General features: G+C 43.6%; 2 protein-coding genes across 3 annotated transcripts; both read right to left on the reverse strand.

The window, feature by feature from the left end:
* Positions 1–878: 878 nt before the first annotated feature.
* Positions 879–5,440, reverse strand: LOC124197300 (dual specificity mitogen-activated protein kinase kinase 4-like). Its single transcript, XM_046592673.1, has 10 exons — positions 3,132–5,440; positions 2,907–3,009; positions 2,782–2,845; positions 2,595–2,708; positions 2,409–2,528; positions 2,214–2,333; positions 1,959–2,138; positions 1,727–1,870; positions 1,506–1,639; positions 879–1,440 (listed from the first exon to the last, which is right to left on the reverse strand). The coding sequence occupies exons 1-10, from the start codon at positions 3,325–3,327 to the stop codon at positions 1,275–1,277; spliced, it is 1,341 nt and encodes a 446-aa protein (XP_046448629.1). The 5' UTR covers positions 3,328–5,440; the 3' UTR covers positions 879–1,274.
* Positions 5,438–20,718, reverse strand: LOC124197299. Of its 2 annotated transcripts, XM_046592670.1 has the most exons (16): positions 19,931–20,718; positions 12,768–15,375; positions 10,982–11,251; positions 10,418–10,556; positions 9,151–9,743; positions 8,942–9,064; positions 8,651–8,837; positions 8,506–8,580; positions 8,268–8,429; positions 7,978–8,028; positions 7,406–7,494; positions 7,135–7,331; positions 6,975–7,063; positions 6,647–6,901; positions 6,384–6,559; positions 5,438–6,318 (listed from the first exon to the last, which is right to left on the reverse strand). In XM_046592670.1, the coding sequence occupies exons 2-16, from the start codon at positions 15,329–15,331 to the stop codon at positions 6,048–6,050; spliced, it is 5,241 nt and encodes a 1,746-aa protein (XP_046448626.1). In that variant the 5' UTR covers positions 15,332–15,375; positions 19,931–20,718; the 3' UTR covers positions 5,438–6,047. The 2 variants fall into 2 exon arrangements, with proteins under 2 accessions (XP_046448626.1, XP_046448627.1); XM_046592671.1 differs by lacking the exon at positions 7,978–8,028.
* Positions 20,719–24,330: the final 3,612 nt, after the last annotated feature.

Below are 24,330 nucleotides of genomic sequence, written 5' to 3' on the forward strand. Positions count from 1 at the left end.
CGACACAATGGCCAGGACGTGATTTGATTTTCAAAATGAGAACGAGCGAAATGAAAGTCTCTTTTTTTATCGATCACGATCGTTCGGCTGCTATTATTCAATCCCGTTTGTTTCTTATCAGAAAAAAAGGAGATTGTCGGCGGATATTGTCGACGCGCCCCTCTTGTTGTTTCCCCTCGGTATTTGATTTGTCTTCCTTTTTTTATTCCCAGGACTCCTCCCCCTCCTGGACGTTTATCTTGCGTGCGGGAATACTTGGGCAGATCGATCAAACGGCAACTGCGACATGTGCCGTCTGGATAGTTTCCCTGTTATCCAATTGGCGTTTTGATCGACATTTACATACGAATGTTTTTCTAGTGTCATTTTCCCCCGTTGTTAAACTTGTGAAAGGCTCAAATTTCGTCGGGTGATTGACGATGTCCAGGGCATTCCTACGAGCTCCATGAAGCCATCAATCGATCCAGGTGGGAGAAAACCGGTTTGAGCTGCTCTTTTCACAAATGGTAGAAAACACGACACATTGCTCGTGTCTGCCGGAGGAGGAGGGTGAAGAGAGACGATCGATGTCCGCATTGACATTCCTCCGACAGTCTTGGGTCGGCACTCGCCCAGGGATTACCAGCAAGAATTCTATACAGTGGAATAACGTGGACGACCGGATCGAGAAACTTTTCGCCCCGTCCCAATCCACGGCGGGGCATACGTTCACGGTTAAAAGAGTCGAGAGTAGTTTTCCTTAATATCGATCCGTTCTTCTCCAACGTTCAATATTCTCTCGTCCGGCCGAAAAGTTGAGTGCTGCCTCTCGAGTTCAATTTATTTGATGGCCTGGGCGAAAAAATAAAAAGGTCATTTTGGGAAGGAATCAAAAAAGATTGAAGGACAACATCACTATGTAATTATGTACATACGATGTATGCATTACAGTTGTCAAATTACACTCGTCAGTTTAGATTGAGGCTGGCAGAGCCGACAAGGGGAGGGGGGAAATTTAATCCAATCAAGTGTGTGTTGCCCCGTCGATATCAAACATTTGCCAACGAATCAAATTAAAAAAATTCCTATAAACGAAATGTTGTTGTTGTTTTTTAGTTGTTTATGTTTTGCATCATAATTCTTTTTCCCCAATAAAAGATGGGGGAAAAAGGGAGAGGAAAATTAGGAGGAGGAAAAAAAATCTTTGGATGGAAGCCGGAAAACCTTGCATGGAACAAGAAATGGATTTTTTTTTTTAAATTCAAAACTTAGGAAAAAAAAAAGTAGTTGTAAACTTAATCCATTTGCAAGTCGGCGACCGTCAAACCGAGGGTCTTGATGCGCTGTAGGATGTTGTCGACGTAGGCGCTCACGTCGACTTGCTCGGCCTGGCTGGCCAACAAGAACGGATGTTGCAGAAGCTTCGAGTACTTTGGTCGCTGTCGGGCTTCTTTCTGCATGCTGGAAAAAAAACGATTTTGTTATAAATTCTTTCTACTAGCCATAAAAATAGGGGAATAACTCACCAAGTGTTGACAAGATTGACAAACTCGTCGGAAAATGGACATTCTTGAATCAAGTTTCCATTCTTGGAGCCCGCATTATTGGTGGGGCTCTTGCTGTAGCTGGATATCAATCTGGGCGGATCTCCGTGCACCACCTTTTATTTTTGACGATGATGTAATACGAGAACGAGTCGGGAATGAGAAGCACGTCCAAAGAGGGGAGAAAGATCAAAATGTGATACCTGCGTCAGCTGATCAAACACAGAGTTCCAGTGAGGATAGGGGAACTTGCCGGTGGCTATTTCGATCAAGGTGATACCCAGTGACCAGACGTCACTGCGTATATCGTAGCCTCGAGCGGAAGATTGGGGATCGATCCTTTCGGGCTGTGTGTGTAACACGAGAGAGAACGATCGGAAATTAGTTATAAGGTGGCTGGACTAGTTGGTTTATAAATATAAATTGCTTCATTACAGCCATGTAGGGTCGGCAGCCAGCATCTCTGGTCTTGGCAATCGAGTCCACCAGCTGTCCCGAAATGCCAAAGTCACACAATTTGATGCTTCCGCGCCTGTCCATTAGAATGTTGGAAGGTTTGACATCACGATGAATAATCTCCAAGTTCTCCTTCAAGTAGTTTAGGGCCTGGACAGTCTGGGCACACAAGGACAAAAGCAAACATCATGCATAAATCAATCGCACAACAAATAGGTTGAATTGGAGGCTTACTGCAAGGGCCATTTTCCCGAGGATGGATTCAGGAATCTTTTCCTTGAGTCGCTGGTGGGTAAAACGGTAGAACTTGTCCAGAGAAATATCCATTAGTTCCATGCAGATCCAACAGTCTCCCTGTAAAACATTCCCCAAAAGTGTTAAACTATTTTTTTGTAAAGAAAGAAAAAAAACCTTTTAAATGTTTTATACCTCAGTAAAAAGGGCTCCATAAAATAGTACAATAAATGGGCAGTTATTGCTTCTCATAACAACTTCAAGGTCCATCAGTAATTGTTTCTGTTCTTTTTCATCGACAGTGGAACGGATTCTCTGCAGAGGAAACACATAAAGTTGGCTGTTGAGTACAAGAGCCATGCAACCAATTTCAATTTGTACCTTGACAGCCATGACGGTATTTGTTTTGATATGGAGCATTTTATTGACACTACCAAAGTTTCCTCTACCAATTTCACCCATGTCTTCCAGGTCTTCAGCTGTGAAATCATACACCTATGACAATGGGAAAAAACAGTGATTGTTAACACCTACGCTGTCACTCTAAAGTATGAGCATCATCTCGTACCAATTCAGGGGATATCTGCAGCTTTCCTGGGGAATTGTTGACATCAGTTATTTTCCACTTTTCCCTGCAAACAAACGTAAAGATTTCACAAATCGGGGAGATGCTGTCACTGAGCAAAGACTTACATTGGAAAAGAGTGAATGGGAGCGATTGCACTGCTGGGCGAAAGACATTTGGTTGGCAATCCAGAGAATGAGAGGGGCCTCAGCCTGCTTCGTTTGTCCTCCGCTGTGAATGAGAAAACCAATCCATCATCGTAAGAAACCCACAAAAAAAAGGACCTCAACACACCCCCCACTTACACGAGAAAAAAACAGCTAATTAATAATTTCACAAATGCAAATGAATACCTTGCTGCTCTTCTGTCGACATGTTGGCGCCTGATTTGCACTCGGTTGCACTCTCTGCCTTTGACGGCAGGATTAAACTGGGTGATACACACACACACACAAACAACACACACGAAATAGGAAAGAAAAAAAACTCGGGCTTCGTGAGTGAGGTAAGTGCGTGTGAAAAATCAAACAAACACACACACACACACATGCACCACACACACACACACCAAAGGGGAGCCCTAAAAACTTTTTGTTACGCGGCGATTGCTCGAGAGAGGGCTGCGGCAAAAGACGTCATTCATTCGAAAAAATACTAAAAACTAGCTCGGTTTGATTTCTCCTTTTGATGACGGGCGTGCAGCAAATAGAAATGCCACTCGTGTGTCCATCGAGTGTCGCCCACACGACCGATAAAAAAGGAAACAAAAATTTACGTTAAGCCGATCTTCCCATCTCTCGTGAAATGGTGAAGTTGGGAAAAACTTTGTGTCAGTGGGGCCAGAGATTATCGATAGTCAAGTAATCGATTTCTTTCCAACGAATCGGTTACGGCAACCACTCTTTGATTTATGCGCGCGCAGGTACGTTACTACTCGTCTATTTGATTTCTCTAAAAAAAACACAGTAGAGAATGTGAGGAGGTTGATCTAATTATCCTTCAGCTCGGGAATTCTTTTGTTATCTTATTTCATGATAGGAACTAAAGAGCACGTGATATACACCAGCCATTAAAAATATTGGAACTGTCAGACGCTTTTTAGTTTTTACCCTGGAAGGCAGACAAGTCCTTGGGGGAGGTTAAAGTAATTTTAGTATTTTATTTTTCTTCATTTTTTGTGGTTGGAATATTTTTTTAACTTTTAAAAAAGAAAAAAAAAATTGTATTTCGAACTCGATGCGGTTGCGTAAATAGATAAATAAATAATGACGTAAAGTCTTACTTGAGATAAATAAATGAAACTGTGACGCCCATGAGATTGAACTATGCGTGACTCGAATGTACACCTTGCGAAACAGGACGCACGAGTCAGACATTTTGTTTCTTTTCAAAAAAATAAATAAGGATTCATCCAATAAAGTGTAGGTCGTGTACGTCAGCCGACGGGCGGATCTTATCTAATAATCAAGCCGTCATCCCGACGATATTCATCGACTCGATTCAGTTGTTACCGTTGGGTTTTTCGATCCAAGAAGTTTATCCCGCGGGAAAGTTTACCGAAAAATACTAATAACAATTATTCGAATCACGCTACATTTGGCGCTCTTTACTTTTGCCGCCACAGAGTCCAGCGCTAGGCAACGCCCGCAGTCAAACATTGGAAACTCTAATACTCTTCCGGCTGTAATATTATTGATCGTGCGAGATTTTTTTTTCAAATAAAAAAAATCTAAAAAAAAAAAATCCGGAAGAGTTCCGGGTGGATGAAAAAAAAATTCCGGAAGAATTCCGGCCGGATGAAAAAATTTTTTTTTTCAACGTTGGTGAAAATCAACCTGTCGAATAGATTGGGTGTCGTAAATGGTTCTTGTTCAAGTTATCTCTTATAATTGTTTGTTTTTTTTGGTTTTGTTTTGTATATAACGTATACACCAGCACACGGACAAAAAAATCATTTTTTTTGGGGGTTTTTCTTCTTTGTCTTTCCCGTTTCGCTTTGAAACGGGAAATCAAAATGTTCATTGTAGAATAACGATCAAATCAAGACAATAGTTGTTCAGCACACACAGAAATAAAGAGGAGAGAGAGAGAGATATAGAGAGAGAAATGAATTAAGAGCTAGAGAGAGATAGAGCAGAAGAAACAAGTTTGTTCTTTTTTTGAGAGAGAGATAACCAGGGGAAGGAGGGATTTTTCTTTCTTTTTGTTTTAAAGACGAATGTAACGTGTTTGTATACAATCAGCGAAGGGATGAAATGAAGTCATCTTTAACGGCTGGGGGGGGGGGGGGGGATATTACAAGGGGGGATTGAACAGAAACACAGACATGTACACCCACACGAGAAAAATTGAAAAAAATAATGAAACGAAAATTGAAATCAAATTTTAGTTTTCATTTCTTTTTGCTTTTTTCTTAGAAAAATTGTTTTCCGGGGTCAATAAAAATTCGAAAAAAAAGATATTAGAGAGCTACTGGTTTGAGACGGTTGACAAATCGACTCCAGAGGGGGGGGGGCTGCATAATTAATTCAATTTCAAACGAAAGAAAAAATTTCATCACTTTTTTGAGTTTTTCTTCTCTTCACCTTTTTTTAAATTTCCTGCAGTGTCAACTGAAATGGCGAGAACGGGGAATCGACAGGTTCATTTCACGGACAAAGGGAATTCAAAATTTTATTTTTCAAATCCTGCGCCGAAATGTTTTTATAGGGGGGACCTAAAAAATGAAATTCCGAATGAAAATGTTCCAAATAAAAAATTTAGGGAAACAATCAACAAGACAGAAGAATTAGAAACACACCGAGCACTCGCACAAAGTTGGAGGGGGGAGAAATCAAATGAAATTGACAAACATTTTCGGGAATGAAGGGGGGTTCTAATTATAACCGTCACGTACGTTGAGAAATTAACAAATCAACAAATCAAGTGAGAAAGAGAGAGACCTACGATGAACATTTTCTTTTTCTTTTGCAATTCAATTTCATTTAAGAGAATTATGCGCTGTGTGTGTCCATGTGACATTGTATCCATGTGTGTGAGGTGTGTCCAGTGAATTTTTCTTTTCGTACACTAAAAAGTATAACAGCAACACGAGATGGAGACGGGCATGTCCGTCCAAATTTTTTCTATTTCCGGTGGCCGTTCAACAAAAATTTCTTGCGTGTGAATTTGAAAATTAATTTAAAAAAAAATTTAACATTTTTTGTCCGTTTTGGAGGAGGAGGAGGGGAATGGGTAGAGAGTGAGGAGTGGGGGGAAGGGGGGTTTCCTCAGAGGATGTTGACTTCCCGCTTGCTAAAGTGGATGTTCTGCTCGGCGCAGAAATCGCGCGTGATGGGCACGCAGTTGAGGTAGCCGAGCGTTTGGATGACGCCGGAATCCTGGATGGGCCACACGTAGAGGAGTAGGACGAGTGTGGTGAGCAGGATGGCGGCCAGCGTCAGCGTGACGCCAATCAGCACCAACTTGCGCCGGCGGTCGTACACGCCCACCGTGATGAACGGCAGGAAAGTGTACGAGAGCAGTCCGCCCGAAATGAACCTGTGCCCGGCACCAAAAATTCAATGAAATTTGTTTAAATTTTGAATTCCAAAATGGAAATTTACCCGAAAATGTGAGCGAAATTGTCGACCCAGGGCAAAAGTCCGGCGACGAAGAGGAAGGCGACCGTCATGAGGAGCCGGCCGAGTGCCCGCCAGGGCGTCCGAAGTAGCGGCCAGGCGTGCAGCACTTCGACGCAGAGGCAGGCGAGTAAACCAAAATGCGAACCGGACGGACCCACCTAATAATCCCCCCAAAAAATGGTAAATGTGTAAATTTTGAATTCATTCATTTCATTCAAAAATGAACGGGCAAGATGGGGACGGACCTCGGCTCTGTATGGCACAAACAAGGCCGAGGCGAGGTTGCCAACGACACCGGAGCCCAGGTAGATGATGCCGATGCGCAGGGGTCCGGCCAACTTCTCCAGGTCGCGCATGATAATCATCTGGAAGGTGACCGAGACGGCCAGGTGAAGGATGCCGGCGTGCAGGAACAGCGACGTCCACAGTCTGTAAAATTGGTCGGCAAAGTCGGGCGTGTGGAAAGGCAGCATACCGCAAACGTCGTTCATGCAAGACACCTGTCAAATTCAATTTTTATTTGAATTAATTTAAAAAACGTCCAGCTGGCAATTAAAACCAAACGGATCTTACCTGAGAGCATAGGGAGGCTTCCTGATGGAAATAGCCTTTGACAAAGTCGCAATACTCGCGAGTGGCGATCCGGCATTCGCCGTGAATACCTGACGGGATTGGACGGACGGAAAATTGGAATTTTAAATTCAAATTGGTTGGTATTTTAATTCAGTTTTACCAATGCAGCACGGGTGTCCGATGACTTCGCAGACCATGTGATCGGCCTGTCCGGTCGTCTTCAACACCTGATTGGCATTCGACTTTGATTCCGACCCGGATCCCCCTAAACCGGGCAGTTTTTTGCGGCATTTCGGCCATTTGGTGATGTCGTCCGGCCATTCGAACGGCGCCACTGACGCTGGTTCTATACAAAAACTAAAGGGAGGAAAAAAAACAAACAAAAATTTATTAATTTTATTCAAATAATCAATTAAAACAAAATATATTACTTTGGATCCTGGCCGCAAACGGAGCCGGATATCCGCCCACCGGGTCCAGACTGAACGACATTCCACTTTTTCCAAGTCGAAGTCAAATCCTGGATGGTTTTGTCCATGGAGGAAAGAAGAAAACAAAAGAGAACATGGAATAAAATATTGAAAAGTTTTAACAAGAAACGGATTTTAAAAGAAACAAACAAACAGGAAGGAAATGGATGGAAATAATGAAACCCATAAAAATAAAAATGGATGAAACTGAACAAGATTTTTGTATCAAATCTTTTTTTAAGACACAGACGACACCAATCAAGCTAAACGGGATGTTTCTCGGTTGAAATAAAATTTTTAAAATAAAAATTGTGTGTGTGTTTTGACGGGAGTAGATATATACAGACGACGGCGATGCGGAAGGAACTAAATAAAATTTTTAAAACGAACGAACTCGGTCGATTGGAGGTTGAAAAACTGAAAAAAATTAAATTCCAAGGAATTTCGGTTGGTTTGAATTTAAAATAAACAAAAATGAAATGGTTTTGGGTTCATTTGTTTTGTGTGTGTTTGTGTTGTTGTGGTTGTTGTACCGTGCCAATTCCGCGCTCCGTGTTGTGATAAGGCGGCACAGAGGGAAGAGACTGTTTCGTCGGAGACTTGCGATTAGTAACTCACTCGAAAACAACAAATCTTAATATCATTAAAATTAATTCCGTCCCATTTTTCAACAAACGAATGGAAATGTTGCCCAGCCCTGCCCCCCGGCCCATTGAACCATTCAATTTGAATGAAAAGTAAAAATAAGATGACGGATGATAAAATGTTTTGTAACAATTTTGAAAAAGAGCTTTTTAAAATCGGTAATTAAATTCATTTTTACCGAACACTCGGCCCTGGATGTCTGAACGCAACCCGAATTATCATTGCGGATGCAGCAGGCCGTCTGTCGTTCACGCATCCGGGTGGCTTCAATGTCCGCCCCGATCCGCGTGTCCGGCTTCATGCACGGACTGTATTTAGCGCCCAGGTGGATCAGATCCGCCTGGAAAAATTTAAAAAATCAAATCAAATTCCGGATGTAATTGGGGGAAGTAAAACAAAAAAGAATAAAAACGTACCGCTCTCGGTCCGATGTAGAAATTGGAAGGCTCGTAATAGTCGACTTCTTGCAGAGATAAACTGGTCACGAGTACCTGGGAATTTTTTCGTGGAATTAAATTTTAAATTTTCATTTCAGACGGATGAGATGGGGGGAAAACCAACCGATCCGGAGCGTCGGTGCAGATTGAAACCGATAGGTCCCAATCCATAAGTGATGAGGGCGATGAACATGATGAGCACCTGGACGGTGCAGGTCCAGTAAGTGAAATAGGGACGGTGGTCCTCGAACGAGTCCAACTGTCGCTTCAAATGTTTGTTGCTCTCCGTCATCGACTGGCGCAGCGATCGCCTGTTCGTTTTGGACATTTGAATTTTTGTATTTTTAAAATTTTTATTCCGGTCGATTCCGACAGACAATAATCCAGGAGAACAAAAAAATCAATGAAAAATCACCTCGTCATCCGACCGACGACGCCCATTCCGTACTGCCTCCGATTCGAGTTGTCCATCAATCGATCCACCACCGACGGACCGCTGGGTCCGTTGCCGTGAACGGCCCGCCTCCACCTGGACGGCCTGGGAATTTTATTTGTAAATCCAATTAATAACAAAATCGATAAAGAAATTGGAGAGGATTTCGTCATCAATTTCAAAATTTTTACCGGGCCTCCGATTCCCGTCGATGGGCTGGCCCGCCGGACGGCGGTGGGCCCATGTGAGCAGCGTCGACCACGTCCTCGTAGGCGGGCGGCGGCGAGTCGAAAAAGACTTCGTCGTCCAGGGTGACGTCGACGCAGCCGAGATTGGCCGTCCCGCCCGTGTCCATCGTCACGTCCGGCGGCAGGGGCTGGGCATTGCCCAGGGAGCCGCCGGCCGAGCGCGAGGACGAGTCGGTCCGGTTGTTGGCTCCTCCTGGACCACCACCACCACCACTTCCACCTGGACCACCGGGCAGCGAGGACGAAGCGGCCGAGGCGGTGACCGCAAAGGCCTCCCGGGACACGCTGCGTGAGCGGACCGACTCCTCGTCGGGTCCGTTGGGTCTGAGCCGGACGATGGCCGTGGCCAGGTAGGCCAGTCCGTCCCAGGTCATCCTGGCCACCGACTCGCGCCGCTTGAGCCGCGGATGAATCAGCAAAGTGCTGGTGGATCCGTCGGGGATCGATCCGCCTTCCGGCGAGTCGGCCACTCTCTCCAACGGGATGGCAGCACCGGCGCCGTGCCCGTCCACCAGATCGCGCGACTCCAGTCCTTCCTGTTGGATCGAAAAGAAAAATAATCAAAACTAAACAAACACACACAGAGACGGCCTTTGCCATTTGGACTGGCTCCGCCCACTTCTTCAGCACACACACACAGAGTTGAATCATGATTGCTCTCGGCCCGTCCGTCTCTTTCTCACAAAGTCCCCAGAGTTTCAGCTCGGGACAGAGAGAAAAGGAAATCGATAGCTCCGTTTTCCATCTCTCTCTCTCTTCTTTCCATTCCGTTCCGCCAGTCTACCACCACACTTGTAGTGTGTGGTGGTAGACTGGATGTATATTTTGCCATCTTATTTCGATCCAGCTCCTCGGCTACGTGCACGGGGAGAGAAGAAGGAAGGAAGGAGTGGCTAAAGTTAACAAAGCAAACAACAAAAGACGGAAAAAGTGGGCGTGGTTTTCTTCTCTGTGAGTCTTTGACGTCAAAACATTTTTTTTTTATTATTCCGGGCCGGGTTTTTTTGCGTGGGCAGACAAACTCGACGTGTGTGCATATCGACAGTTGCCCAATTTTTTATTTATTTTTCTATTTTATTTAATCAGAAAGAATTGACAGACTTTTGATTTTGTTTCTTTCCCATCGTGACGAAGGATTCCGGTCGATGGATCGATTCTTTTGTCAAAGGAGAAGGAGAGAGTAGAGAGGGAGGATAGTGGGTGCACTTACGTCGTGTGAGCAGGATTCCCGTAGTGTTCCGCAGCGTCGTTCCGCCAATCTCCTCCGTCTGTCCTCCCATCTCTGCCGGAGTTCGCTCTCTTTGCTCTCGTCCAGCCCGAAGAATGTGGCCGCACTCTGTTTGAAATACCTGCAAAAGAAATAAAATAAGGATCATGATCAAATGTTTACTCCAATTTTTGTCACAGACGCAACTGGATTGCAACTCTTTTCTTTTGAACAAAACAATCCGGGATAGTTTTTCCCCCCCAGCTGGAAATAGAAACAGACGGAATAACCAGTTGGATCGATGACAAAGGGGAAAAAAGAACAGACGGCCTTGTTCCCGATCCACCCCTTGTACAAAGTCGCCACTTCAATTACTTTCCAAAACGTTTGGGATCATTTTTCCTTTTTTTCTACTCAACAAAAATTCCTGGTGACATTGGGGGATCGTTTCGAAGGGGTTCAACTCCCGTCCCAGACACACACAAAAGAGACGGACGGAAAAAATTTGAAAAGGTCGGCGGGGATTTTGTAGGATCGACTCTTTTTGTGACAAAATGTTGTCTTTACTCTTTGACTGCCTCGGTCCTAGACAAGGATCGGCTGAGCCCGACCCGATGATTGGGGTTGCCAGAGACGGCCAACGGGTCCATCCGGTGAGCTTGCTGCTGCTGAGATTCAACCGACGGGTTCATCTGCACCGACTGCTGCTGCTGGAGAGCTCCGATCCTGGCCGACGACGACGAGGCCGGGGCCGGTGTAGACACCGAGCGGTGAAAACCCTGGCCCGGCGAGATCTTGGGCTGATGTTGAGCACCGTTCTGGGCGGCCATGGTGAATCTGCACATTGAATAGAGAAACACAATTAGTTTTACGATTCAACAAAGGACCATCAAAGAACTGTGAAGCCCTCGAGATAATAATGAGGGACTGTGATACACGTTTCCAGGATTTGTTCTTCTTCGTGAAAGACAAAGGAATGTCAGGAATCTGAAACGGGGGGAAACCTTGTGGTGGGGAGGAAGAGATCTCCCTGGGAGTTATTCCACGCCACCAGGAATCATTTCCTCTTTCTGAGAAAAGAACTGCAATGAAAGGGGAAGCTTCATTCTGGGCTTGGCGCCCACTAGCTGTGTGTCTGCGGTGATGTGGCTTGTGGTCTCTCAGCACTGGCTGTCGCTACAAAAGAAGCTTTGGCCAACGCTTACACACACAAACACTTTTGAGGCCTCCACAAAAAAAAAACAAGGGGAACATAAAAGATCAGACTCGGAGGCGTTGTTGGAAGCCTCACTTTTGTTTTTTCAGGAGACGATCGTGTGGATTTAATGGGGCGACATTTTCCCCGCCGACAGGATGTGACTCGAAAGCTCAAAACGGAAGTTGTGGGTCGCAGCCGGGTGGTGGGGAAGAAAACAAAATAAAAAAAAGAAGCCAATCGAACAATAACACTTTGTCCTTTGTTACCAACTTGGCGACATTTCTGCTGTTGTCATTATCTTAAAAAAATTCTGACATTGGCATTTTTGGATTATTTCGTCATCTGCTCGAAAAATGGCGGCGTTGCCACATTTGATCGAATTTAAACTAATTTTTCATTTTGCAAATTGATTTCATTTTTTAATAAATAAACTCCCCAACCAATTTTCAATTGAAGGGGAGGCTGGGCTACTTATTTATTATTCAAATTCTCGTGAGCACACTCTTTTAATCATAATAAAATGGAGAAATGCCTCAGGGGAAGTTGACGGAGGACGGTGGGCGGAGCTTAATCACAGCAGTTTCGTCAAATAGTTTGTGTGTGTAGACTAGTACTGTGTAGTTCCAGGTATGTTTGATTTGAACCTAATCGTTTTTTATTCGGGGAGAAAAAACACAAAACGTACATTGAATTGACAAACCAAGATGGCCGCCAAAATAAAAATACAACCCCCTCCCCCTTCTCCCCCCCCCCACCAATCCAGCTGTCGATTTGAAACATTAACGCTCACGCACACGATTCCTTATGTATAAATCGGTCGTACGGGCCGCTACTACTTTTTTTCTCTCTCTGTTTTCCTGGAAATACAATCACATGAAAGAAGTTAAAAGAGAAAAAGTATCTAACTTTAACTTTCTTTTTGGACATGTAGACGACATGCACGCACGAGCTGCCCGGCAAACGACACACACACACAAGATGGCCTTATAGATGGATCGATATTATCGGCTAGAGTTTTTGCCCGGCTATTAAATTATTATTATTTGGGAGATTTTGGTTTGGTTTTTGTCCTTTTCGAAAATTCCCGCCATTAATTTTTGAAATGAAAAAATGGCGGGGAATTCAAATCGATCGATATGATTGATTGATTTATACCTGATTGGTTCGTTGCTGGGCAGACTGTGGAGTTCGGTGCGGACGCCAAGCTGCTGGGAATGATTGAGCCCGCCCTTGGCCAGCCCCGGCTGGAGGGACGGGCCGGGCGAAGTGCCGGAATTGCCGCCGGAAACGGATGACGAGCCGATGGCGGGATATTTCGAATTCAACGATCCGCCGCCGCTGTTGTTGAACGCCGGGTCCATTCCGGCCGACGAGAAGTGACGGCCCGTCGAGCTGCTGGCGAAGCCGTAGCCGGGCGAGGCCAGCACGGCCGTCGGCTGCTGCTGCTGGATGCTCATCATTTTCGAGGCGGAATTGCTTCCGTATGCGGATGAGTAGCTGCTGGTGGTGGCGGCGGCGGCTGCGGCCGCCACGGCCGCCACCGGCCCGGCTGACAGGTGCGGCCCGCCCCCGCACAACGAACAAGTGTGATGGATGTGGTGGTGGTGGTGGTGGTGATGTTGTTGCTGTTGTTGCTGCAGTTGCGGATGCGAAGGTGAGCCGCAACACGGGCAACATCGGCTGGACGCGCTGCTGGGCAATCCGCCCAGCGGCTGGTACGGCCCAGCACTCTGAGCCACCGAGTAAAGTCCCTCCGGGTTGTTGCTAGTGCTGCCGGACCCGCCCGTCAAGCGCCCAGGCTGTTGCTGTTGCGGTTGTTGTTGCTGTGGTTGCGCTAATAAGGAATGATCGCCGCTGGCGCTGCTGCTGCCCAGCGACGAACCCCGGCCCGTCACCACGCTACTCGAGTAGCTGGCCAAACTGCTGCTGTAATAATCGAACGGCGACGAAGGGCCGGGCGAGGGCCGGCTGGTGCCCGACAGCTGGATCGGCTGCTGCATCCGCATCTGCTGCCCGGCCGAGACGTCCAGTCCGTTGTTGCCGGCCGACAGGCGTCGCTGGTACTGATGCTGCTGGACCACCAAGGCCGGCGAGGCCGTGTCGTACAGGTTCTCGTTGGAGGCCAGCTGGCCCGAGACGGCCAGGCCGGCCGATTGTTTAGGACCAAATTCAAATTCCCTACGCATGTCCGTCCCGCTCTCCGCCGGCGAAATGATTTGCTGTTGTTGTTGTTGTTGTTGTTGGCGGTCGCTGCTGGACTTTGGCTGCCGGACACGAGTCCCGGATTGGTTGAGACTGCTGTTGCCTCCGGCCGCGTGATTGGCCATAATCATCCGCTCCATCCTGGACAGGACCAGATAATCTTCCGGCCGCAAAGCGCCGGCCCGGAGTAACTTGTCCAGCAAGACGGAAGTCTCCATTTTGGGTTGTTGGAGGAGTCCGGCCGCAGCGGCGGATGAGCCCGAGGAGATCCCCAGATTTCCGGAATTGACTTGGCCGGCTCCGCTTCCGGCCGGAGAAGATCCCTGCCCAGCTTGCAGCTGGACGTTGTTGCTGCTGCCCGGCAATTGATTCCGGACTTTGCGTTTGACCGGCCGCCTTAGAGTGGCTATGCCGGCCAGTCCGTCTTCCGAGCGGATGTGACCCCCTCCGCCCATCATGTCCGGATACAGCGACGACTGTTGTTGTTGTTGTTGTTGCTGCTGGAGTCGCATCTTCTGGCCGCAGGTGCATTTCCGGCTGATTCCGTCCGATCCGATGGCCGTCCGGTGACATCCTCCCCCGCTGCTGGACACGGAAGAATCGTGATCGACATCCATCCAGCCGGAAGAAGCCGGAACTGTCGAGTGGTTGTTGCGGGGCTTCCGGGCGGCCGTCAGCGAATATCCGTCGCTTCCGTTGCGGGACGGACGGCCCCGGAGCGTGGCGTATTGCGGAGGAATCTGAACCCAATTGACTCCGCCGTCACCACCTCCGCTCCTCATTCCGTCGTGCTGTTGTTGTTGTTGTTGCTGTTGTTGCGGAATCTGCTGGTCAGAGTTGCCCAGCATGGAGTCGCCGGGCGGAGGCGAGAGGAAGTGGAGGTCATCCGACGGTGAACTGACGTCAATGCCCAGCGGCGGAAGCAAATTGGCCGTCTCAAAGTCCAGCAGCGGCGGAGGCGGAATAAATGGCTCCCTGTCCGACTCCATTCCGCCGGCCGGATGCAGGTGGTGGTGGTGGTGCTGGGCGGAGAGCGGGTCGGACGACGTCCAGCGACTTTGCTGCTGGTCCTTGCCGTTCAGGAGGTTCTCGCTGGACCAGCAATGCGGACTCAACCGCCTGGACGACATGCTGTTGGTCAGCGACTCCTGTTGTTGGTGTTGTTGCTGTTGTTGCGACCTCGACCGCGACGGACTGGAGCTGGCCGTCAAGTGTCGCCATCCGGAGGATGAGGAGCTGTTGGACGAGGCCGTGTCGTTCAGCGGCGTCCAGCAATCGGAGCCGACGGCCGTCGAAAAGTCCGGCTGCTGCTGGCCCAGCAATCTCGACTGTTGTTGTTGGCTGGACGATTTGGAGTGATGGCGGATGGGCGTGGCCTGGTGGAGACCCACTGACGACAAACTCCCGCAACTGCCGGCCTGCTGCTGCTGCTGCTGGACGGCCAACGGTTGCCAGCTCCTGGCCGACTGCTGATCCTCGTCCAGCAATTCCTGTTGTTGTTGTTGTTGCTGGTTCATTCTTCTTGGCGCTTTCTAGCTCTTTGACTAATGGCGGATATCCTCTGAAATACATATCAATCGGAAATCAATTAAATATCATAATTTATTCATTTTCTATTATACTATGTGTGTCATTGTTTTATTTATAGGTCATGTCTATTCGATTTGGCACGTTGCCAATCTCATTTTATTCGTATATAAAATGATTCAAGAAATGGCTTAAACGAATGCTGGGATTACGTCATTTATCCTGATTATATTATATAGTGCCGATTTCATCCAAAATTCTGTACATTATTATGTCAGATATTTATGATGATGATAATAGCAATCGTCTTTTTGTATGCGAAACAATACAACTGCTGATCGTTACACATAGAGGCTATGCAGTCCGCCGAAAATTTCAGCACTTGATGAAAAAGGTTTCCAATCGATTTTTGATTGCATCCATTAATGAATAATCAACCATATAACTAGACATAAAAGGTTTCGTACTCTCGAAATGAAAACGAATTATATCATAGATAATAGAAGGGCTGCTGATGTGGGGTTTCCTCTGACGCCCGCCTGTGTAGTACTATACGGCCAGCAATGCATGGTCATTTGATTTGAAAATGGATTACATTTGGAAATGTATATAAATATACACACAAAGTCGTCCGTTGTGTCACATCGACGTATAGTAAATTTTCCCTTTTATTCTTTAGGGCCTATAGAGCACAAATGCATGCTGAACGACACTATACTATAGCCTATAATATCTGGGGCAGCCAATCACCGTGCGTGATTGAACACGCTGGACAGATAGTAATGCGATCTATTATAGATATATAGATCCGCAGATAGACGAGAGATATACACAGCAGCAGCAGTACGAAGCCAAGAATATATAACGACCGTGGCCATCGATTTCCGATATTATATCACAGCAGCAGCAGCACAGCAGCAAATAATAAAAAAACAAATCGCGATATTAATGTGCTGCTGCTGCTGGACCAACGCTTTTCGAATGGTCGTTATATTTATATATAGAGTAAATACTATATAATATACATACTACAATATAGGCTACAATGTATGCTGTCTAACCTATAATATAGGATAGGCCTATATAATACATGTAATGGACAAAGTCTTCTTTTGTCTAACCCTGCCTTTTCGTTATTACTTTATTTATCTTTGTTAAAAGGCGAATGTGAGAGGCTCATAATATCTGTGATGTGATGGTGATGACGGGTGATGACGAACCTCATCTCTCAATATCTTTTCTTTGCAGTCGATTCTATTCATTCAAATTATATAAATAATACAATAACTTGTCAAAGATTTCGTTGCATTTCTTTGACGACGTCATTTCCGACCTTTCCAACAACTGAAAAGGGGAATTTTAATTGGTTTTTATTAAAGTCATCAATAATTCTTCTTATATTTAGACTCTACTTCTTTTTATAGTTTGATCATATTACATGAGGAATTTCATTAGGACCGACGTTGTTATTGATCATAATATAGGCCGGTATATCCCAATACAGCTCTGCATAGGCTGTTTTAATGTCATTCTGCCAACATCGAGATGGAGGAATAAAAATAAAAAAAGATGTAGCTATTATATAAATTACAATAGCATCTCCAGACCTTATTTTTTCTTTGTTATATTCATCTCAGACAGTCTGTGATCCCATATCCTATTAGGTTTGTAGGCCTAATAAATATTATATCTCCTTTTCTTTTCTAAAAAAAGGTTTCGACGACAAATTTCTCCTGATGTTTCCATCCAGCTGTTCCCTATACATATCTATATCTCTAATGCCAAATAGCTATATACTACACACGCCAGCATCATGCTGCTGTCACAATAGAATCGAATCAATATCATCCTGGAATAGTATATAATAATAATACTGAAAAGATGGACATTCATTTCTCCGAGGATGAAAAGATCACAGGCCTATTTATGGCTCTCTCCTATTAGGATATCAAAATCATATTTCTGATTTGGGTATATAGTATTATAGAGGCTACCAGTCTTTTTGATTCCTTCTCAAAAGAAACTGAATAAATTTGGATTTCTTATATATCTTTGACACACAACTGCGCAATTTAATTTCCCAGCATTTCCGTATAGGCCTATGTATAGAATAATAAGAAATCGCAAAGATTTCGATCGATATATATTCCAGCACTACTTATAGCCTATATTCCAGTAAAATATTATACATGATATCGTCAATCATTATAACTAAACCTATAAACATTAATTAAATAATTAGCCTATTATGGTGGCTGACTGATGTGATGAATGCTCATTTTACTGATGAAATATTATATCGCCACAATCGAAAATGAACCCAAAACCTCATTTATACATCACATATATAAATAATAGCTCTGTATAATATACGTTTCGACTTAGAAAATTATAAATAAATGATCCCACATGCTGCTGATTCTCAGAATAAATGATTTCCGCAGTTGCATTTCCATGCAAGGCCGCCCACATCACAACAGCATCATCAAATCAATAACTGCTTCTGTCGAACATATATATACATAGTGCTGTATACCTACACACTGACGGCTGCATCACTTATGGAAGCCATTCGAATTTATCCTCGACACAATCATACAAAAAGAAAACTCCAATCGCCGAGAAAGAACTCGACGGTGTGCTGCTGTGTATATTATACATTAATAATGGAATCTTTTTTTTCCAAAATTTAAAAAAGCTTTTCCTTTTCTCTAATATAACCAACAGCAGCAGCAGCAGCAGCAGCAAGTGCGAGAAGAATTATTATGATACTGAAAAACAGGGTGTGTTATACAACACTCGGGGTAATATTTGATATTGTTGTTGCTGGCCCTGAATCTTTTCTATACACTAGTCGGAATATTTATAGAAGTTATGATAAAATTGATTTATAAACTGATGCTGTGCTGACGCATTATAATGTATAAAAGAACCGCAAGTCGCTAGCTATAGCCGCTGCTGCTGTGCTGCGCTATGATGCGCTGCTGTGCGAAATGTCGACTTTTCAAAAGGTATTTCCTCGCCGTCATATCGATCGCCAACCCCAACCATTGTTGCTGTGGATATAATATCCATTTCTACATATATATACACACGTATACATTTAGCCGCCGCAGTATATTTACATGCAAATATGATGCTGCTCATCACTCGAGAGCAGCAGCAGCTAAATCATATTCCAACAGAAAATAGGCCTACAGCAGAGATGAGCAGTTGCACAGGCTCGTTCCATCATGTGCACAGAAGAAAATGGAGTCATTATAGAAAGGACGAGAACATCAGCCAGGCACACCCAGACAGTTGCTGGTGCGTGACATAGACTATGTCTGATGATGAGAACGCCGCATCTAATGATATACGTGCGTCATCTCGACGCTCGAATTACAATCAATCTTATTTATTTTCAAAAAGGTAGGATAGATATAAATATCTAACAGGACGCTGAATTCTTTGGGTTTTCTCTAGAAACTCGGCGCGGATGAGACACGAATGTCTCTCGATATGTTGGTTCAAGAGGTCGCATCCAAAGGATCTATAGAGAGGAGGGAGAACATATGGAAGTGTATCAAAGATCAAAAGCTAAAAAGAAAAGTAGATACAGCAGCCCCAGCCACTCTTTTCTTTCTTCACTTGTATAACGCCCTCTGACGTCGATCCATCCAACTTGAAATTGCTTCAATTGCACTGCACGTCTTCCTTTCTCTCCCTATTTTCCTTTAGCACTTTTTCAGAGATATAGTGTATATAGACTTAAAATTGACGTTCAGAAAGCCTTATTTTAATAGCCAGATATATTATAGCGACGTATATAGCCTATAATGACTTCAATTTATTCGGCGAAAAAGCGCGAAAAAGACAGATCAGATCGATCTCTGGCTATTATAATGATATCCCCATCATCCTAGAATAACAATGATATTATAAGCTGGAAAAATATTTATATAATAAATGAAAGATTTATCAACTGGCAAATTTTATAAACTACAAATTACCGATCTGAATATTATAAAGGACATTTAATGCATGTAATTGAACGACTCAAAGAGTCTTCAAAATTGGCCTATACACTCTATAGAGTCTGTCTGATGTATAGCCTATAGCCTACGTCCAAGTAGATATATAGGTGTGATGGAGGACGAACATGTCGTGTGTGTCTGTACTTTGAACACAACCTCGTCGCCTTCACAATATAACTTGCAGCCCAGCAAAAAGTCTAAGGGAGAGCAGCAGCAGCAGACGTTGAATGTATATACAGGATCTATATAGGTGCTGTGCTGCTGCCTTCTATAGAGCTTGCGCCGCTAGCGCCACGACGTCGTCTATTGATTATTCTCCTCCCCTCCGTACATGCACCACCTCGGCACAGCAGCATATATAGAACACGGCCATGTATAGTATAAGAGCCGAATACATAAGATAGAGAGAGACTCTACACATGATATGTACTTAACCATTAGAGACATGTAAGAAGAAGAAGATGGAGAATGTCGAGTAGTAGTATTGCCACCCCCACAAGTATTGATTCAATTATAAGGAGCTGCTGGCCTATTTATATTTTGATTAATTCTAATATAATAATATTATTATACCTGATATATTATATGTGGAATTTGTGTGTTTAGGTTTTATGATCGGCGAAGAGGGAGAAGAAGAGAAAGGATCGACTGTCGATTTGGTCGTCCTTTTTCTCCTTCTTCGGCTCTGTTGAGGCTGAGGCTGGTCCAAGAGGCGACACGAATCATCGGCTGGATCCTAACCGACGACGTCATGATCTGTGCTGATGATGGACGTCCAATCAGACGACTCGACGATGACAGACATCAATACAAAATTTCTTTTCGTTGGGGGGTCTAATTTGATGTGTTTGGTTGCGTTAGAAAGGATTCGGTGTTTGTCGTTAGATCAAATAATATATTTAAATATATATAGATATATATAGATCTAAGAAAATGAATTAGATTTCCAATCAATCCGACGAGGATGGATATCCATGATTATTCAATTCAAATTTCTTTGTTTTGGTCGTTTATATGTAAATCACAAAAATGTCGGAATTTCGAATCAATTTTTTGAATTTTTCCCACCCAGCACTTTTTGGCGATTTCTTTTTCGTCGTTTAAAAAAGAAAATCCACACACACACACTTTACACACACACACTGTCCACTGCAACACAGCCACACACACGCACACACACTCACACAATTACAAAAATCATTGCTGTGAGACGCAATAATTTCACGATGAATAATATCAAATCCAAAAAATGAATTTTCACTTTTGTTGTTTTTTTCTCTTCCGTTCTTTCGTGAAGAATTTGGTCGTCTTCACTGCTGGGTGTGGCGATGGCCTTCTGGATGGTCGGGACGAGCGGTGCCAGTAGAAACGGCGGCCATGTTGGATCCCGTTGGCTCCTTGTTCACCCACCCCCTCTTGCTGGCGGACGTGCAGCAGTTGTATAGGTGATGCGCGCGTTCGCGTTTGGCGTGAAACGGGGTGGCACCACCCTACCCTACATAGGAGAGCTGTGCTGCTCCTCCTCTTATACATGCTGCGTCTTCTACTGCTGCTCCTAGCCCGGCCGAAAAAGTTTCTTTTTCTAAATTTTCAGTATGTAACAGCAGCACAGCACAGAGCTGAATCAATTTCCTTTTTGTTGTTGTTTTTGCGGGGGGTTGAAAAGAAAAGGAACTGCCGTATACATACACACACATCCATTTGCTCCTGCTGCTGTATAGCTCCTTGCGCCGGCGCTTTGGCTCTTGTGTAGGCTGCAAAAGCAGCAGACGACATGCACATTTCAGCTCTTTTATTTTGATATTAGCTAATATTTAGTTAAATATTCTTAATGATTTCTACAAGCCAATTGGGTGTGTCTATAGCTCTGGAGGTTGGAGCATATATAAGGTAAAGCTCCTTGAGACCAAACATCTGCTGTGTAACGATTTATTTAGAATTATATCCTCTAAGTTATAAATAACATTTGAAGTCATCCCGAGTCTTTCGTAAAAAATATCCAAGTTTGAATTGACTTTGCTGCCCACCATCATCTACATATTATAACACGATTGAACGACCTTGTCGTGGCTTATAATAGCCTAAATATTAAATCAAATGGACAAAATCAGAGAAGTAATACATAATCGGATAGATGTAATCGAATTAATGTTTTCGTTTATATAATACTCGATAAATGATGTCTATATAGAAATAATTGATTGAAGGTGGACTTTTGTGTGTCTATTATATTCATTACTATCTATATAAATGTTGGTGGTTGGTCGGATGAATGGATAAACTATAGGCGACATGTATTATCGATTCCAGCAAAGTATAGAAATGTTGGGATATAATATATGCACGCTCCGGTGGGGGGTCGCATGAATTTTCGATGCCAGGAAAAGACCTTGAGGACCTCCTTTTTTCATTACAAACTGTCAACTGTATAGAGAGACGAAGAAAATAAGACCAGGCCAAGGATATATATATGGTTCTACGAAACAGGATGTTATTAGGCATTAAGTTCGTGCAAACTTTTCGATTCCCGCTTGAATCAATGTCAGTAATTATTAAAAGGCCCCTGTATATTATAAATATTAGCCTACATCATCACATCTAAACGCACTATATATCCAAGTTAAAAAATAATAATTTTAAATGAGAGCCAATAAATTCCAATAAGTCGGTTTTAATGAGCTATTATTTTTCAAGAGGCTCCATAAAAAGACTTTGTCTTGTAGCTAAAATATACAAACGCGTCAAACCCCTTTGTGATTCCAAAAAGTTTTGACGATGAGTGATGGCCTGTTATATTAATAGGCCCAGCATATATTACGCAATGTGCTGGTATATTAATACAACAACACAAAGGAAAATCTAATGCCTCTAAAAACGATCTAAAATCCTCATCTCCGCGCGTCAGTCTCAACTTTGGCGTAGAACGACCTCATATGCAAATCCTTATAAAGGGTGCGGTCTATGTCGTCGACAAATCGACACAAAGATGAGAGAATCATCTAAAATAAACCTATATTATATAACTTAAAAAATAACTTTTATCAATAGGCCCTATCCTGCCCAATATATAAATGTGTAGTTATCCTGTATATACATTTTAAGTTATTTTAGATATATATTCTACGGCCATCTTCTTTGGCGCTCCCTGTGCAACCCATATAGAGTTTCCCTGTGCGTGTCGTATTGATCGCCCGACATTTCTAGACCATCCTCCTTTCCTTCCTATATATTCCTTTTTGCGCTAGCTCCTTGTGTGCTGAGCAGCAGCAGGAGCAGAGCAGAGAGGGCCCTTATATATATCCGCTGAAAGTTTCACGCAGTCTGACAGAACCTCGCCGAGTTTCTGTATATTCTTTGGCTCCGGTGCTGGCCCCCTTTTCTCTCGTCTCTCCATAGTCTTTATAGATGTATATAATACATTCTACATGGCGCTATACAGTATAGCTACTGCTGCTGCTGTGTGGCTCTGTGTGCGGTTGCCCCCCATACAGCGCCGTACAAAGTTTCTTTTGTGCAGTGTGGAATATAGGAAAAACATTAGGGAAAAGCACAGCACTCCTTATTCAAACATGGCCTAAGTTTTTATTTTTAAATGCGAATAAGGGCCTATATTTCTATACCTGACAGCAGTCAAATGATTATTTGCAGTTGTATTACAGATATACACATTTATTATTTATATTTTATGCTTCAGATTTTTATCCAGTGTATTGTAATAGACAGGTTTTGTTTCTATTATTATAGGCCTAACAATGTCTAAGAATGAATAGGGATAAATAGCCAATCTGTTTATCTTTTTAATAACTTTGATTATCAATTGGATACTGCATGGACACATGCACATGGGGGGCGAAAAGAGGACATTGTTAGGCCTATAAAGTTCAAGGAAAATGTATGATGTATAACCCAAATATTAGATATAGTTTTGTGGGAATATAAAAGGGTGAGGTTGATGTACATTCGATTTTCTGGTTATAACAAGTCGTTAACCTACTTATTTAATAGGGATAGATTGACTGTAAACTTCACTCTCGTCCTTTTTGGGCGTACAAAGGGTGTACATACTTGGTGTTAAATGAAAGTGGGTACAAGCTTGTACACCCGGGTGTACATAAGGTGTACATAATTTTTTTGTACACCTTTTGTATACCCTGGCACGAGGTCATAACGTCTTTGTTTTATCAAATTCGCGCGACCATCGTTTTTCTCACCCATCCCCCTCTTTCAAGAATGAAAGGAAAAACTTTGTGCTCTCTATTTTATCTCTATTTACTTTTACTTGATTTCATATCATCACATGATGTTTTCCTCCTTCTCATTCTGCAATTCATAGCTTTCTTAAATTGTTTCACATACTGCGAATAACGTATTTGCTTTTAACGGGAGTCGAACCCGGAACCTCAGATTTACAAGCCAGTATTTATCCGCTGTGCCACCAGCTATTTATATACAGTTAGGAAGCTTATAATACTAATTAATTCTTAGGGCAGAGAAAGAAACTTCTAATTTCAAGATTGCTATTGATTGCAATCATTGTTGAATTAAAGAGCTTGCTAACAATATATTAAGCCAACAACTTATCGAGTGTTCATCTAAAAGCACCATTGAATTTCGGTGTTGGGACTTTAAAACAATTTTCGTTTTTAGCCGCCATTATGGATTTCCATCGCGCGGCTTTTCAAGAAAGAACTTGAGATTAAGGCGGTTAGGGATGGGAGAGAAACGAAGAAACGAAAAGAGAAAAAAAGGTTTTTTGGTCTCTTCCTTTCGCTAAAAGAGTTAAAACTCGAAAAAACCTAATTTGCATACTTGTAAAGGAGGCGTACAAATCGTTTTTTCCTTTACAGTATATACAAAAGGTGTACAAAAGGTGTACAAAGACGAATTTGTACACCAGCTACAAATATGTAGCCCAAAAAAGGACGAGAGTGTTGACATATATTTATTACAGATGGACGATGCTGTGGCGGAAA

This window comes from Daphnia pulex, chromosome 7 (assembly GCF_021134715.1).
Source record: "Daphnia pulex isolate KAP4 chromosome 7, ASM2113471v1".
NCBI classification, from domain to species: Eukaryota; Metazoa; Arthropoda; class Branchiopoda; order Diplostraca; family Daphniidae; genus Daphnia; species Daphnia pulex.